The sequence below is a fragment of the Chiroxiphia lanceolata genome, chromosome 4 (assembly GCF_009829145.1).
Source record: "Chiroxiphia lanceolata isolate bChiLan1 chromosome 4, bChiLan1.pri, whole genome shotgun sequence".
NCBI lineage: Eukaryota > Metazoa > Chordata > Aves > Passeriformes > Pipridae > Chiroxiphia > Chiroxiphia lanceolata.
Window position 1 is genome coordinate 23,636,299 of NC_045640.1, and position 18,905 is coordinate 23,655,203.

The window sequence follows — 18,905 nt, forward strand, 5'->3', positions numbered from 1 at the left end:
AAAGTGGAAAGAAGATTTAAGAGATGTGCAGCAGCTCTAACATTCTGTCTGCTAAGCTGCACTGCCTTACAACTGTTGGCAGGAGAAGAAAAATGCTATTCTGAAGGCACTTTGACCTGTAAATCCCAGAAATCACAGATTACATTTTTGTCCTTTTTTCATATTTTTTTTTATTTCTAATGGTGGTATTTTTGGGAGTTTTAATACCAATGCAACATAACATTTTTCCTTTGATAGACAAGAAAAGCAGTCAAATGTATTTATTTATTTCGGTACTATTCTCTCTGTGCTTGTATTGTGAGGTCGTTACACTGTACCGCATTGCAGCTAGAAGTACAAAAAAAGGAGTAGAGGCAGCTATTTTCAGGTCATCTCCTGGGCACTCTGGAACTCCAGCTTCCTAAAAGTTGTTTTAGATTAAGAATTTTATTATAGCTTTCTTCATCTTGGTTTCAGTTTTCAGTACAACTCATTTTAATGGCTTGGAGTTTGCCCTAAGAAGCGGTTAACATATATATATTCCATTGAGATTTTAAATAAATTCACTTTTTTTTTTCCTTACCGAAATTATTTAGGGTATTGAAACTAAATTTAAGTAAATATACTCTTCTGGGTTTTTAGTTCAGATGATTCACTGTTGTTGTTTAGCCATTAGCATTTTTGCTTTGAATTTGAGATGAGCTGGCTATTGTTCCCTTAAGTTATAAAAATTAATAATATAGGACATGCTTTTCTATTCGTTTTGGTAGTAAATTCTTGGTTTCAATTCAAATCATATTTATTTCTGTGAAAGAGAGTTCCAGCTAATCCTGTTATTTTGATTTTCTTTTTTTTTTCACCAGAATACTCTGGCTGCACCTGCTCATCTTTTGTCACATACATAATTTCTATAGGACACTGTTAAAATGGAGTTACAATATACTGGCAAGAAACCTAAAGGACCTATAGTTGTACTAAATTTCTTTGAATGGGATATTAAATAATAGGCCCTTAAAAATTGGTCCCCTGACCATTTGTTTCCAACTTTCAAGATGTGGTTTACCTGTATATTTGATGATGTCATTTAAGCCCCCATTTCTGCAGACAAGGTAAACATACCTACATGTTACAATTCTGAGTGCCTTCCTTGACTTTAATGTGCTACTTAGGCAGGCTCACACAAGCAATGCACTGTCTTACCACCTCCAAATTTAATATGAAAGACAAGACATATAACGTAGCCACTATGCATGTAAAAAGTAAGATTTGAAAACAGTGGAGTGTTTCTTGTAGTTATGCTGAAGTGATTCTGTCTTCATACATACATATAGAGCAACTGAAAGAAATTGATGGGTATTGGCATCTGATTATCTGATGTGTTTTAAGCCTGGGGTTAAATAGAAGTGTCAATCATTTACTTGTGTTTTTTTCTTTATGTATCTCTTTTGTCTATAGAAGTCTGATCCACTACAGACTAACATACTTTTTATCAGCTAACAGATGTATGAACATCACAGTAAGCAGTAGAGAAAAAAAACACATTTCTCTGAGCAAAATGGCTATTTGACTGAAATGCATGGCTTTAAAGAGGAAAAAAAAAAAGGTTTATATCATAAGAAAGATTTTACTACAAAAGGAAAGAAGCCTAGAAGTGCAGGCTAAGGAAGCAGGAGTTAGGTCTCTAACCCCAGGATTCACAGAAGGCAATGAAGAGCAAGTGACCACAGAAGAGAGAGGGATCCAGAAGATTCATTCACTTTGTAGCCCTTGTTTAGGGTACTCATGAAAACTGTGGAAAGATAAAGTTCATGTTCCTACTCCAATTAATATTCAGTTACTTGTATAATACTATGCAATTTCTTGTACAGAAAGGAGCTGCACTAGCAGGACGCTACTGTTACCCCATCATTCATGCCCAGAAGCCTTATGAGTAGAATTTATACCTGGTGACCACAGACTTGTCCTTCTTTCAGTTCAGGAGAGATTTTGAAACAGGTCCCTTTCTTCATGGCTGTGCTCCCTTATTACCCTTTTTGCTATAGATGATGGCCTGCTAGCTACATTCTGCTCCTCACCAGATTTCTTGCCTCCTGGCGAGGGGTGGCATGATAACAGACTGCAATCCACAGTTTTCTTGGGGATGGAACATCAGTAAGACCAGCATTTACCAACCCCTGGCAACAAATGAACTTAATACCCCACAGTATTTTAAAAGCACTTAAATCCCTACAATTTTCAGGCCAGAGTGTGAAGCATTCAACACATCTTCAATAATGTGAGATATCCTTTCTCCTAATGGAGCTGTTCTACTTTGAATAAGTCATCTTAGTTTAAGCTTACATTAATTTAGCAGGCTGAAATATAAGTCGCTCAGGACCTCATCACAAGAGGGCAAGGCTTTTCTGGTTCAGTAGCGAGCAGTTTCAGTAAGAAGGACAGGGCTGAGAATCAGGAACAACAGCTTCCACTACCTGATTTTATCTAACTATTGCATACCTGTCCCAGCTCTGAGTCCCTGCTCAGGTTTAATTCCCTGCACTTAATTCCTATGTCACATGGGGACAATAATACTTCCTAATCCCTCATGGATCTTACAAAAACATGGATCTTTCAAAACCAAATTGTTTAAGGGGTGCTTAGATCTTGACATACAGTTAAAAAATTAATTGTGGTTAGATTTGATTCCTTCAAAGATGATTTCTCGAATGCTTATTCTTCAAAAAGCTGGCAATCCAGGACTGGTCTGAGAAAAGGCAGAGAGGACTTCAGTGTCACATGTGGAACTTCACAAAGACCAAGAAATAGGACTGATTCCATGATGCCCAGCAAAAGATCATTGGATCAGATCTTTCCTGTGTTGGCAAAAGCAGTAATTAATATAACTTGCTGTTGGACAGCTTGTTTGTTATTAAAATTACCACTAAATATCTTAGTTGGAATTGAGCGTATTTAGAACTTCAACTTGTTCTGTTTTAATATAAGGTCTAGTATTAGGGTTTATGAACATTTTAGTGATGATGTCTGAACTGAAGCATTGTGAATCCCTCATATCTCAAGATCTAATCCTAATCTGTGTTTTCTCCTTTTGGTCATTATTGTGACTATGCCTATAATTTTAATATCTTTCCACACCAAGAATAATGGAGTGAAAAATATTTCCCATCTTGATCTAAACAGTAGTTTTTTAACCTTCATTTAATAGTGACTTCAGCCTCAGGCTTAACACCTGGAGGTGTTGGAGGCCATGTTGGCTGGAGCTCTGAGCAACCTGGTCTAGTGGAAGGTGTCCCTGGCTATGGCAGGGAGCTTGAAAGTAGATGATCTTTAAGATTCCTTCCAACCCAAACCATTCTATGATTCTGTGATTCTATGAAAGCTAGCAAGGCTACTGCTTGGATTGCTCTGTGTTAATTCTGCAAAGTTTTGTTAGACACATATGGTTGCTGAGGGTTTTATACATGTTTGTCAGCCTGGTAGATTTATACAGTTCAGTCACCTTCAATCTAATGAATCTTTAATTTATGTTTTACTATTAAAGGAAAATGACTCATCAGGTGGGAGATTTTGATTCACGAGTCTGCATATAAAACTGTCTCTTGATAATGAACACAGTGTAAACATTACTGTTCCCTTTAAAAATAATTTCCTATAATAATCATCAAAATGCTGCAATGCTATTATCACAAATTGAAGTTTTAGGTTCTTACTGTAGAGTACTATAATATTTTTCATAGAGGTCTGCAATAATGGTAATTTTTATTTGTAGACTTAATATGAAACAACATGAAGATTGTGAGAAATTGTATTTTCTTTCAATCCTGTTGCTTCATTTTTCTTTATTTTTATAAGAAGAAATCTGCATTTACTTGAAACTATAGGGAAATGAAGAGGCTGCTGTAAGCCTCTGGCATGGATGCAGTTCAGACACTGAAGACCCTGGAGAAAAAGCGCAATTGAGATCTTCTCATTTAGGCCTTTAAGGTTTGAGTGGTTTTGTGGTACCCTGATAGACTACACTTATACAGACAGATATAAATTTAACCATAATGATACCAAAAGAGAAGGAGTTACTTCCAAGCCTCACCTTTGTGTCTAACAGGGGACGATGTAGTTTTCACAGCCTGTGCATGCAAATGCACCCATCCTAAGGCTGTCATGTAACCCTACAAACAAATAGTCTTTTAAAATTACAGCAAATGCATGTAATCTGTTTATACTCCTTAGTCTTTTTTTTCTTTACTAATACCACTGCTACTGGAAAACTTGCAGTGCATCTAGAGGACTGTTCCTCAGGAACCTGGTGTGTTTATGTGGTGTAACCCAGCATTCAAGAGTCAGTTTCTCAGTAGAAAACAGCTGCACTTACTCAGCATGCCTCCTGCTTCCAGCCTGGGCTGTGATACCACAGTCCTTTAGAAAAACAGTGTCAGTTACTTTAATCCTCTCCAGAAAAATGAAAAGGAGTTGTGTTTCAATACCTCAGTTAAAGGGCCAGTAAAACTGGGCTGTAGATTGAGGCTAGTCTGAAATTATCAGAAAGCACAGGAGTGACTACATGAAGACTTTCTACAACATAACATTTTCTACCAAAATATTCTTCAGGTGGCTACATAGAGTCAGATACTAATACCAAAACCTCAACTGACTTCTATCAGTGCAGTGCCTGAGATTGCCTTGCTCTAGATGACCTGCTCAGCACAGTATTTAGGATTTGCAGGATCATATCAAAGTTTGTTTTTATTGTGTTTTGCTCAAGTAGTCAGGAGGATGATCCCTAATATGAGATTATTTACATAATGTCTTTTGCAGTGACAGATGAAAGAAAAAAATCTGTCAATTTTAAAGTAATACCGATTGTTATTTGCATATACTACAGTGGAGAGAGAACAGCACAAACCATACCAGAGAAGCAGAAAAGTACACAGAATAATTCTAAAACAAATGTAGTTGATTAAATGCAGTACATTAAAATCAGACATATTAATGTTAACATTTTAGTGAAGGGCCCAGCTATTGATCTTTGCTCAGGCAACTGTTTATTGAAATCCACTGGACTTAAATTCAGAAAAAATGTAGCCTAGTGAACTCTCAGTAATAATTTCTATGTAAGGTAAAAGCTTCTCTGAGAGAAATTTTATGAGAATTCTACATCAACATGAATGTTAAAAGGCTTTACAATTCATCATAATAAGAGTTATTAACCTTAGCTGAATGAAGGAAAATAATATTATATTTTGTTTAACCTCTGCAGCTTTAGAATTCAACAATTATAGGGCTCTATGAATAGATCAGAACAGTAAAAGCTTCAAAATTTTCCCCAGCTATCTCATTATGTGAAGCAACATAGTTCTCTCTATGAGGGGAGCTGCTAGTTAGAATGATAGAAAAAATAAATTCAGATTATAAAAATATTGGATAATTTCATTTCATTAAAATTATTATATAATTCTAGTTACTGAACAGATTTGCTACAATCTCTTGACTCCTTGATGTGCACCCTGAATCAAACTGCTGTGGGATCTGAATGGGCAGTCAAGCAAACCCAACTTTCCCCTAATCTCTCTATTGGAGAAGCCTCTTGAAGAACTTGAGCGCTGTGACTTGTCAGAAACTGGAACCCGGCTATATGAGCTATCACAATTCCTACATTCCTTCACTTCTCCTAAGCAGTGGACAGACATTGACTTTTTCCTGCCCACCAGCTCTTTGTCACAGCTCCTCTGTTGAAGGATGCCAACTTCTTGCCATCAAAGCCAGCTTGGTAGTTCATGTGAGTTCTTCCTAATCTGCTCCAGGCAAAACTAAGCCAGGTTAGTTTACATGATGTGAAGTGTGGTCTGAGCTAACTGAGGTGGTTTTCCCCGAAAGAGGTTAGGAAATGTTCACGCACTGCTCTGATGTCTGTGCTCTAAGGCTGCAGCATCTGGCACGGTAAGCCACTGAAGTATCTTCTGCCAACATAACTGAGTTCAGAAAAGTGGTCTGCTGCTTCATGCTTTTGTAATCAGTGAAGCAGGCTTCATCATCATCAATTACTGATTTTAAGGCTGATCTTCAGCTGGAAGAGTTTAAAAGAGCTTCTCATTATGATGAGTGGTTTAAAAATAATGAATATTTAGATATTATTATTTACAAACAAGGTCATTTACATCTTTAGGGTACTACTGTATTTGCATTAGCATTACGGTACTACTGTATTTGCATTAGCATTACTTTACTAAGAGATCTTTCTGATTCAAATCAAAATGCTGATACTGTTGGTTCCTCTCTGCATGAAGTCCTCCTCATTAACTAAAGATCTTTACTGAATACATTTAAAATTAGGAAAGAATTTTCAAAAATCCCATTATAAATTAAGTAAGAATTCTCACTGACTTTGGTGGACCAAGTATGTAATGCAGAATTGATCTGATGATCACAAATTTGAAAAAAATTGATGAAAGATTGGAGTAATTTCCTATAACACTATAAAGTCCAGGACATTACAATCATATTTTTATAGAATATTTATGGATAGTAAACTACATAAATAAATTCAAAAAATAAATTCAAAACCACCATTTTATTCCTCATTTTTGAAATGGAAATATCTCCTGTGCCACAGTTTAAAAACCGACTTCCACAAACCTTTACCTTTATACAAAAGATACACATTTAAGTACTAAAATGGGGTTTGATCCATTTCTACTCAGTATTTGGTCTTTTCTTGCCCCACTGTTCATTCAATGAACAGCTACCGGGGCAAAGACAACAAAGGAATATAAAACAGCAAAGCAGCTCGTGGTTCTGCAACATTGATCCTTAGTATGTATGGCCAGTCTTCGCGAACGAAGATTTGGGAAGGGTCTTTGCCCTTCAAGCCTGCGCAGTGGATTTTTTAGGTGAGACACAGTGTGCGCTGAGCTGAGCTCACCCTTTAATCCTAAGGTTCATCTGCCGGGGCCGAGCAAGCTTGGACGGTGGCAGTGAGGTCCTCAGGACGTAGGTTTGTTTAGAGTGACCTTCTCTTAGATGGATGGCCTTACAGGGCTAACGAGCTCCATCTACCCGGGGGACTCCTCTGACCGGGACCTGAACCCGGGCCGCGGCGGTGAAAGCGCCGCATCCTAACCACTAGACCACCAGAGGGCCCCACATTGATCCTTAGTATTGCTGGTATAAGCCACATCTTTAATAGCACCAATATGAACTGTGCATAACATCATGTGAATTGTCATCAAGCAGAACATGAACTTTTATAAGAATAAAGGCATGCATACTTATCCTTTGTCCATAGAAAAGTATTTTGACATTTGCTTTTTCATGTGAGATTAATCTCTACCTGTGAGTAATGGAACTCAGTAGTACATGAGTCAACACTGTGCTAAGTATGTTGGATATTTTTTAATTAATTCTTTTGAATGCCTTTGTATTTTTATTGCCAGTTAATAATATGAAAGACAATACATCTACTTGAAATTTTACCAGGTCATGTAAGATACAGTTCAAGACAGTACCCTTTACAGTAATTCATCTCACACAGTATTTGTTTCCCTTCCTAGTAATTTCAAAGTCATTAACTACTATTAGACTTATTTTTATGAAATTCAGACCCCGAGGAGGCTTTTTTTGCATAACGAAAAAGAAAAATTTAATCCCTACTTTCCTGTAAATACATAGGGCCTATTGGGAGAGAAGTATGGGAACATACGAATACCAGGGGAAGTTGAATCGTCAGAATTTGAAATGATCCTGGATGCTGCTGTAGAGGCCAAGCTAGAGACAAGGATTTTAGAAGAGTGGTACTGCAGGGATGAGAATGCAGTGCCACCAGCATATTACCTCAGACCAAAATCTGAAATGCTGAAGAACTACCAGAATACGGTAAGTCATAGTCACCTGCTCAACAAAATTCTTCTCTGTCAGTTAGTGCCAGGGAGTCCCCAAGGCCAGGCACTTGCTGCTGTCTCTGAATTGGTTTCTACAGTGCTGTCCACACCTGAGCAACTGCTGCTGTGATGCTCCTTTCCCATACATGGTGAAGGGAGCAGCCTCAAAACACCAAGGAACGTGAATCCTGCATTGATGTGCTCTCTGATAACAGCTAGAGGAAGGGGACTGTGGTCATCCATGACCTACTGGGGCTAGTGAGACAGCTGTACAGATTTCTCTTTCCTTCCCTGATGTTGTAACAAGGAAAGCTCAGGCTCTTCTACTTAGTATTGTGCTTTTGCTAGATTTCAATGAACAGGACTTGCAGAGGAATTACACATTTTCCCTTCTATCCCCATAGAAGAAAACTCTCTAACAAGTGATTAGCATGTCTTGAGTTAGGTGTCATACTTTTAACTTATTAACTGTATTATAAGATTTTGGAACACTGTTAATTATTATTTTTAAAACAAGCATTTGCCTTTAATTGATGACAACAAAAACTGTATATTATCAGGGCTCAATTCTATCCTCCTACACATCCAATATAACAAAGGACAGACTTTAGTGTACAAAAAATGAAGCCCTTAAACGAGTTTTCACTTCACTTTGAATGCTTACTGTGTTATTGGTTTGGGGGGTTTTATTAATCTTTTATACCTTTCTTCAAACTACTGATGCATAGAACTAGATAAAAAAATGTTCCTAACTTAAAGTTGTAACTTAAAGGTGTGGCATAGATGCAACATAACTTAAAGATGTAACACAGACTTACATCTCATAAACTTACAGAAAGGAATAAAATATACACAGCTGTTAATATGTCAAGAAAGAGTTGCTAGGGAGCTTGTCCTGGAGGTTGTTCTTTTTCCTGTTACACCCTCCAGGAAAACTGGAGACCTCCTAAAGATTTCATCTGTAGTAAGTAAAGCCCAGCTGCCTTAGAGAAACCTCCATCATGGCATTTGCAAGATACCATCTGAAAGGATTAGTGAATTTATATTAGAGTTCCTCTCTGATGACAGTAAGATTACTGTTACTATAGCAATGAATGAATGAAAGTAATGTCACATATGATCTTGTATTTTTAAAATATGGTAGCTAATATTCAAGTTTAAATTATTACCATTATTACTTCTCATTAAAGGAGTGATAATTTTAGCAGTATTACTGTGGCTTTATTATTTCAGGCTTGGTTCTCAAAATCCTCTTTCTGTAAAGGTATTATTGGCCTTATTCTTGAAAAATATTGCATTAGCTGCCTACACCCGGAATTCACAAAATACTCCAAGTAGCTACATTATGATCACCTTCAGTATAAAAAGTTTAACCCTTATTTATTTTTTCAGTGTATGTGTTTCTCTGTTACTATGTTATTTTTGACCTTGAATATTAGACTGTTACTTTCTGAAGTTGTAGATGTGTGTATCATACCTACTGTTTAACTGTGGATATTTTTAAAAGATGGAATCTTCTCCAAACTCTATGAATGAGAACAAATGGCAAGATATATCAGAAGAGATTAAGAAGATTTTTAAGACTGCTGTGAAATTGCTGTATGAGAAAGGAAAAATGAAACATAGCCAAGCAAAGAGATATCTTTCCTCTGGTAAAGTTCCCACTAACAATTTCTATGTTATCCATTTATTGTCTTTTCTGTCAACCTTTCCTCAAATATGAAGATATATTTCTGTTGGCATTTCTCATATAATTAAAGAGAGGGGAAAAAAAAGGTTTGTTATGTTTGCTTGAGACTAAAACCCATAAAAAGCACCCAGCAAATTTTCCATTTTTTCAGTTTTTTACAAACAGATGCAATCATTTAAGAGTCTGCCTGTTGGGGGTAGGGCATGTTTATAAAGAAAAGTTAACAGAGACTCTGTGTTCTTTTCATCCCCAGCTATTGAAGATGAACTTGATTTTGCTTTGGGTAAACAAACACCAGCTTTCCTAAAGAAGTGTGTTTGCTACATTCGGAAAATTGCCAACATTGAGCGCTTCGTTAAAATTCCAGAGATGGGAAAATACATGGATGTGGTACATACAGCAGGGAAGTTTCTACGAGATCCTGAAGCCCATGAGAAACTAATCAAGCTCAGGGACGAATTCATTCCTACCATTGTCGCATCGTCCAATCTGAGAGTGTACACATCCGTCACTCACTGTGACATGAAACTGGGATACTCCCAAGAAGTGGAGAACCATTACATTGAAGGACTTGGTAAACAGTTCTATGAAGACATGATTGATATAATCCAAGCTACAGTGCAGCAGAATTTTGACACGGAGACAGACACACTGTATGATGAAGTTCTTCAACACTCATCGCTGTGTAAAACGTACTCCACTTTTTATGAATATAGATGTGAGGCATTAAACATAGTTCACAAGTATATTTTACCTAGAAAAATAGGACACATTAACCCTCTTATCATATATGGAGGACCATGCACAGGGAAGACTCTTCTATTAGCTGAAGCGGCAAAGAAGGTAAATAAATACCTTACATAATAATGTCATGTTGGGAGTATTACTGTGTGTAAAGGCCAACTTTGTTTTCATTCTTTCTTTTGTCAACAGATCAGATATCAGCCCTCAATATATAAAATAAAAATAATAAAAGGTATATTCAGCATATTATTGTACACATATGCAGAAAAATAGTTACCTTCCAATAATAACATATCTGTATCATGTGCTTAGCCAAAACAAAAAAAGGTTAACAGAGCTCTTAGAAGCCTAATAGGAATCAATATATTTTGAATTAACAATGTGTATTGTAGAATGATCTCTCCGTCTTGTTCCACTGAGATCCTATGAATCCGCAACCATCATGTGCTGGTTTTAGTCTTAAACACAAATGCAGTATTTCTTTCCAAGTCATGCCATGTCATGTTCTCATCAGAAATTATTCCAGAATTAGTCTAATACACTTGCTACAAATCTATCTGAAATAATCTGCAAAAATACCTGTACTTATTTATCTGACATATGCTGTTTAAGTCATTGAGCTGATTACTACAGGCAAATGAATGAAACACTTTGTGCCAGGGGGGACCAGATGCAGAAAAAGACCAAGCTGGCATCTCTAAGCCTAATTCTTCAACTGGGAGTCACAACTTTGAGTTCCCTGCAGGGTGGTCAGAGAATTTAGCATAGTGGGCTAGGAAACAGCCATATCAGGCAGAAAGAAATGGAGAAGGGAACAATACTGTTTATAATATATCTACTTCCTATAGAGTTACATTAGTTGTGTATATGAAATTGGGATTTGCAAATTAAGAGCTTCTTTCAGATCTGAGTACATAAGTCAACCTAGAGACTCTGCTTATGCTTTTCCTTTAAAATACTGTAATAACATAAAGTGTGGTGAAAAGATGTGGCAAATAAAAGAACTGAGCTTGTTAGCCTCCACAGACGGGGAAGATTTAAAATCACATTCCTCACTTGCTTAGAGTGATCTAACCAAAAGACTGATACTTTTTCCTCCTTGTGGCAGTGTTTTAGAGAAGAAGACAGATACACCAAGGCAGAGTGTAGTTCTGTGGGCCAGGGTTTAAGGTAACCAGCTAGTTAAGGGCAACCTGTACTCTGATCCCTGTCCTCTAGTGACATTCATTTTTATTCAGCTGGGAATCCGTGTTAAACATGTTCTGGTGGTAGGCTGACCAAGGATGACATTGCATAGTGTCTAAGGAAGTTTATTTATAAGACACTCTACCTACTTACTTTCTGAAGTGACACAGATTTTGCCAAGAATACCCTGGGATTCATGGACTACATTCTAGTCATGTCCCCTTTGACATCAGCCTTTTTGTGGATCTGAGTCTTAGTGTTTTGAGATATTACCTATGCTAAACAAAGATGATATATGCTTTGAATTTCATTCAGTGCACATAAATCAACCCACCTCGAACTCTGCAAGTGAAAGCATTTTTATTCAACTAGTAATATTTTAAAATGATTTATTTATATACAGGCTATCACTATATATAAACTCTGTTACTGTGCTTCACTGAGATATAAACTAAATTATGCTCTATATTCTAGGCCTATTCCTGGTTGCAAGAAGAGATGGGACCAGATTCTGACCCTGTGGTAGTTATAAGATTTTTGGGATCCACTGAAACAAGTACAGATCTGAAGAATATACTTCAGAGCATTTGTGAACAACTAGCAGTCAACTACCGTTGCCTCGTACAAAGTTACCCAAAAAAGATTCATGACCTTCGGGACTTGTTCATAAATCTCTTGAATGAGTCTTCATTTCACAGGCCACTGGTTATAATATTTGATGCCCTAGAACAGCTAACAGATAGTGATGATGGTAGGAAGCTCTGGTGGCTTCCCATTCACCTTCCCCGCTCAGTACGGATAATTTTGTCAACACTGCCAAACAAGCATGGGATCTTGCAAAAACTGAGGTGCCTTATTCATGAAGAAAGCAACTATATTGAATTGACTGCAAGGGACAGAAAGATGTGTAGTCAAGTACTGAAACATCAACTGCTGCGAGTTAAAAGAAAAGTAACATCAGGGCAACAAATCTATGTCAATCAGGCATTCTCCAAGTGCACACTGCCTATGTTTGTGAACTTAACCTTCAGAGAGGTCAGGAACTGGAGATCACACAAGGATGTGGATGAGTCCTCTCTCTGTGTCACTGTCCATGAAAGCATAGAGCAGTTGTTTTGGTCACTGGAAAACAAGTGTGGATCAAGACTATTGTCAAGAGCACTTGGCTACATTACTATGTCCAGATCTGGCCTGAGTGAAATGGAACTGGAAGATATTTTAGCCCTTGACAACAGTGTTATGTATGAACTGAATGAGAGCATCAGAGACAGTAATCCATTGAGAATTCCATATATATATATTGCAAGGCTTAAGGAGGGCTTACAAGGATACTTAATAGAGCGACAGGTGAAAAATGTAACACTGCTTCTTTGGGCAAATAGGCACTTGCAACTAATTGCCCAGAAATTGTACCTGCACAACGAAGAAGACTTGCGTGAAATGCACACAGTCATGGCAGAGTATTTCCTTGGTGTTTGGTCTGGTGGACGAAGAAAACCTTTTTACAGCAATGACCAGTATCTGAGTGGCTGTCCTGACCATGACAGTAGAGGCCTGAACGAGGACGAAAAGCATTGCATGGATCAGACTGCTTTTGACAGGCAGGCACCCGATCAGCCATGGGTCTTTCAGTGTAATCCATTAGAACCTGATATCTTTTTTATCAATCACAGAAAAATGACAGAGCTTATTCATCACTTGACAAGATGTGGGAGAACTGATGATCTTCTGTATGGAGTCATTATGAACTTCAGCTGGCTGTACACCATGATTAGAATAGGGCAGTTTGATAAAGCACTTTCTGACATAGAACTGGCTTACACCTACTCTCAAGAAAAGGAGCTGAAATTTCTGGCCAGTACCCTCCGCAGTATAAAGTTGAAAGTAGTAAAATACCCAGGTTCACTCTCTGCTGAATTGCAGCAGAGGCTTCTCCCAGTAGTAAGTTCATTGCCCAAACTCCGACATCTCCTCCTAGAATGTGACAAGGATGGACCCAAGTACTGCTCTATCGTCCCTTTGCATTCTTCCATGGATGTCACTTACAGCCCTGAGCGCCTGCCATTGTCATCCAGCTGCATGCATGTCACTGAGATTTTGCCTACATTTAATCCCAGCACAATTATTGCTGCTTTAGAAAATGGCTCCATTAGCACTTGGGATGTAGAGACCCGCCAGTTACTAAGGCAAATTACAACAGCTCCATCCGTTATCTTAGGGATGAAGCTCACTAGTGATGAAAAGTATCTTGTAGTGGCTACAACAAACAACACTCTTTTGATATATGATAACATAAATTCCTGTCTTCTGTCTGAGGTGGAAATTAAGGGATCAAAACATTGTGGAATTGGGGGGGGCTCCACTTTTATAAATGGATTTACATTATCAGTCAACCATGCACTTGCTTGGCTGGAGGCCAGCAAAGATGTTACGGTAATAGATCTGCTTTACGGCTGGCCTCTCTATCACTTCCACTGCTGGTACGAAGTGACCTGTGTGCAGTGTTCTCCAGATGGAGTTTATGCATTCTGTGGACAGTATTTGAACACTGCAACCATTTTTCACTTGGGCAGCGGAGAGAAGCTGACCACCGTGACCTCTGAATTTTCAAGTGGGTTTGTGAAATTCCTTCTCATTCTGGACACAGCCCAAGAAATGGTGATGGTGGACAATGAGGGTAGCCTCTCTGTTTGGAATATGGAGGAGATTGCAAGTCCCCAGCTTACAGATGACTTTGACTGCAGAAGGGAAGACAGTGAAGTTGTCAGCATAGAGCTTTCTGAAGACCAAAGTGCAATTTTAATTTGTAAAGCTCTCAGCATTGAACTTCTTGACACTCGTGTGTGGAAGGTGGCTGAAAAGTTTAGAGCTAAACACAATGAGCGTTTTATATCTGCCGTGTTGTCCAAAAATAGCAACTGTATAATTGCTTCAATGGAAAATACCTCAGCCATTTTTGTTTGGAGAAGAGATACTGGGCAGTGTATGGCAAGCTTACAGGAAATCTCAGGAACTATAGTCAGGCTAATTAAATCAAATCATCATAACATGCTGCTATCCTTATCCACCAGTGGTGTCCTTTCTATTTGGGATATAGACATCATAACTGCTATGTCCAATATTGACAAATCTGGCAAGCCTATCCAAAGGCTGGTGTTGCCAGCCAGAGGTGAATTAATATACACATTAGATGGATCAGATTCTGTCCATAAGTGGAACTTCAGCACCGGATTCATTGAAGCTGTGTTCAAGCATGAAGGTATTGTTGAAAACTGCGTGCTGACCTCTTCTGGAGAGATAATGGTTACATCAGATGACAAATGCAGCCAGTACGTATGGCACACTGTTAGTGGTGAAAACATCTTCCGCATTAATGGACAAAGAATCTCAGAACTAATGATTACTCATAATGATCAATTTGTAGTCTCTCTCTGTGAGCAAAATGCATCCAGAGTTTGGCGACTGGCCACAGGACATAGAGTTTGCAATATTTTAGTTGCCTTACAGAATGCATTTATAACAACTGCAAATACATTCGTAGTCGGAATGGCAAAGAACAAAGTCTTGGCTGTCAGTCTCTGGACAGGCAGCATAACAAAGAAGTTTTGCTGTGATGATGGTGCAAGCATTGTGGATATTAAGTTGATACCAGACTGCCCAGATATTATAGTATTTATAACATCTACTGAAACCGTGAATATCTGGAGCTTAACAGAAGAAGTCATCTGCAAGCGTGTACAATTGCCTACCAATTTCTTAAAAAAATTGGAAGACTTTGAAATATCTCCAAATGGGAAGCTAGGAATTATAACGCGTGGTGATGAGAACATCAATGTGCTTGATTTATACAGTGGAAAACTTCGTGTGGTTCACGCTCCGGGTGTCATCTGGCGGCAGAGGCTGTCTCGTGATGGCCGCTACCTTGTATACATTTGTTGTCGTGGTGAGGAAGATGATGATAATGGTGCGGTCTCCAGCTTAACTGTAATGAGGCTGGCTGATGGCAAAAACATTGGTGCCTGTTCTCTTTATAAAACTCCCACTTTTCTTACACTTTCACAGAGACATTTAAACATTATTATTGGATTTGATGATGGAAGTATAGGTACTTACACTGTAGTGGATCGAGTTGATGCTGCACTGAAAATCAAAATTGCTACTTCAAACAGCCGTCAGATTTTCAATAACACAACACAAGTGATTAGGCCAAAATGTCACAATTATAGCTTCAAAGCAGCTGCAGACTGCATTTGGAGGGAATCAACAGAAGTATTTGCAAGGGATAGCCCTATTACAGTTATAGAGCCTGAGGTGAGTGAAGCAACACCAACCAAAAAACACAACTATTGCTATGAGAAAGTGTGCTCAGCCATAGATTGCAGAGGACACAGTTTTGCCTCTGACAACTGACTAACCATCTGGATGAGCTTATTTGAATAGTATACTTGCATAGGTATGTTTTCTGAATTCATGTAAAAATCAGTGTGTTTCTTGGAAGACAGATAGAAACAGCAGAGGGCAGACCAGCTGGGTTTTTTCTGTCTTACACTTATGTAAACATAAAAGTAAATATAAATGGGCTGCAGGGTTTTTTTTTAATTTCAGAATACAAGGTTCAGTCCAGAATTTCACCAGGGCCTTGATTAAAAATTTCTAGCAATACTGTCAAAATTGTTATGCTATTACAGAAGTCAGGTGATCACATTTGGGTTTGACAGACTGTTTTAACTAGAACTAAACCTCCACATGATTGGTGAAAAGAGTCAGACCACTGTTTTATATTCCAAGTCACCTAGATGGGTCTACAGCTAACAGTCGGCTTTATAACCACTTGCAAAAATGCATTTTTCTGCTTGATGGTGCAATGACAAGATGTCACCTGCCAACCTGGAACACTTGATACATTCCATCATCATTTTAAAAATACTTACTTTGATTTTTCTTTTTAATTGGGATTATTCTTTGGGTTGAATGGAGTAGGTGCCAGTCAGCTGCAAACATGTGAGGCAACAAGTATTTGTTTCACCTTAATGAATGGACTGAAAGCTTGTTTTTTTTTAACTGCATGCAGGGATTTCAGATTTCTGTATTGTGATAAAATGATAAAAATCCTAAGTTGTAAAAGAAGTATAGGGATTGGGGTTTTATTTTTGGTTTAGGGAAATTTTTCGTCTTCATAGTGTGTATTAGTCAGGTCATAATGAAAATTTTTCAAAGGCAAAGAGCATTACAGATGAACAGTTAAACATTAATTTCTTTATGTTAAAAGGTTGCTATCTGTTTTGTTGTAAGAAAATCTAAAGTATCTCCTATGTCCCTAAAGTAATCTTAATAGTTTTCAGATCTGCCATATATTAATCCTTATAAGATTTGCCTTACTATCATTTTTCTTCTTTCCCATGATAAATACAGATCAAATGACCAAACACTCTGGGACGCTTAGTATATGTGGTGAAATCCTCCACAACACATAAAGGCTGTTCAAATGTCCTTTGCTGGTCCAATTTGTAATGGGTTTTTCTTACTTCCACATATGTACAAGCTTCACTTTCTGCTTTAGAACTGTTTTGAGCCTTTTGTACAGTTTTACCGTTTCAAGGGAGAAATTGTGAAATAACGACAAATGCTGTAAAAAATTTACATTTTCCCAAGTAAAAACATATATTGGACAATATCTGAAAGGATAAGAAAATTTTCCCCTCCTTACATATCTTAAAGATGGCACATCTGTGGATATATTTAAACAGAATAATTTTATTTTTAAAATCAGAACCCCATGTCACAGATTTCCAAGAAATGAATGCTAAGCTAGAATTTAATGTAGTGTGTGAATGTTCAGTGTAAAAGCCAATATAGTATATTAAGTGACTTGAATGATTTTTCCTAACTTGTTTGCAACTAATAGATCATATTGAATGTTTTTATGTAAACTTTGTATTGTTGGGAAAACCTACCCAATCAGAGATTTATATTTTCATAAATGTCAAATTTAGTTAAATTTTGTTACAAAGTTGTTAAATTAGAAATCTATTGCAGTCTTCAAACAATATACAGTCTTGTGTATGCATTGTTTGTACTAATAAACTATGGAAGCAGACTTGTACGTGTTCCTCAATTTCAGGGAAATTTCACTCTGGCAGAGGGACACAAGGCCTTCACAGCTCCCTTTGGCCTGTATTTAAATAATTTCTGAGGGCTATATTCATAAGGAAAAATTTCAACATTTTCCCCTTTCACTTGACTAAATCAAGCATTCAAAAAACCCAATGAGATTTGCCAAAAAAACACCATGCTTAGGTGGTGTTTATGACTAGATTGCATACTGCTGGTATGCAAGTCAACAGACATGAAGGCTTGTGCAAACTACCCAGGACAAAGCACAGAAGAGAGAGGAGCACCTGAAATCCCACTTCTCTTCAGACCTGTGGAGCTGTGGACCTGTGGGAACCACAGCTCCCAGGATCCTGTCCTGAAGGTAAACAACTTCCACCTTCTTTCAAATGCGGTGCATAACTCACACATTTCAGCCTTGAACTCCTCGTGCCTAACCTGTGTAATATTGGAAAGTTAATGCTTTCATTATCTTGGAAGAGTAAAATACATCTTGTATCTGCCAAGAGAGTGGCTAACTTTGGGTGGCAATGAAGTATAGAATAATAATAGAACTACAGAATATGCTGAGTTCAAAGGGACCCACAAGAGACCATCGAGTCCAACTCTTAGTCCCTCACCAGACGTCCCCAAGAATCACATCATGTGCCTAATCTATCTCAGTCAGCTTTCCAGCTATCTGAATCAATTTCTCCGGGGTCAGATTCCTCACACTGAGCCTAAGAGGCAGGCACAGGCTACTGAATGGCATTAGGCTGCTCAGTGTCCATATACTTGTTACTGCAAGAGTGAGTGCTCCATAGCCCCTCACAAATCTGTCCCCAAGTATGTCTATCCACAGGTATGGAGACTTAGTTTCTCCAATAATGAGCCATCCAAATGCCAAGTGCTGTTCTATCCCTACATAGGAATAGAGTAATTTATTTTCTGTTAAGGAGCACTATTTGCATATTTAGTACAAAGCTTTCATTTGTTTTTTAGATAAAGTGCATCAATAAACAGGTTCAGACAGGGTCCATGTTTTCTGACACAGAAGATTTTAGGAATAGGCTGTAGCTGCAAGAAAGCTTTAAAGCAGAATTAGCCGGAAATTCTTTGGCAGACAAAGGTAAGCCGGAGGTCAGCTAGAAAAAATATTTTTATCAGTCACTTCCTTTGCACCACAGCTGGGGAATGCACGGCCCGTGACTTCATTTCAAACTGCCTGTGGCCATTTGACTTTTTTTTCACATTATTATCAGATAACATCAGAATGTGAGTTAACGTGTAGCCTGGAAAACTCTGCATGCAGGGGGCATTCAGGTTTCAGTGGCTCCCCAGCCCTGATT

General features: G+C 37.9%; 1 protein-coding gene across 2 annotated transcripts in view; it reads left to right on the forward strand.

Annotated features, from left to right (window-relative positions):
* The window catches only part of NWD2 (NACHT and WD repeat domain containing 2), a 52,827-nt gene extending 35,266 nt beyond the window's left edge, over positions 1 to 17,561 (forward strand). Inside the window, exons 1-5 of one of the 2 annotated variants that reach the window (XM_032687103.1) lie at positions 3,014 to 5,789; positions 7,639 to 7,842; positions 9,355 to 9,499; positions 9,791 to 10,380; positions 11,941 to 17,561. In XM_032687103.1, the coding sequence (XP_032542994.1) occupies positions 7,705 to 7,842; positions 9,355 to 9,499; positions 9,791 to 10,380; positions 11,941 to 15,876 (4,809 nt within the window). In that variant the 5' untranslated portion in view covers positions 3,014 to 5,789; positions 7,639 to 7,704 and the 3' untranslated portion in view covers positions 15,877 to 17,561. Of the gene's footprint in view, positions 1 to 3,013; positions 5,790 to 7,638; positions 7,843 to 9,354; positions 9,500 to 9,790; positions 10,381 to 11,940 lie in introns of those variants that run through there. The other variant, XM_032687102.1, reaches the window with a different exon arrangement.
* The last annotated feature ends 1,344 nt before the right edge of the window (positions 17,562 to 18,905 follow it).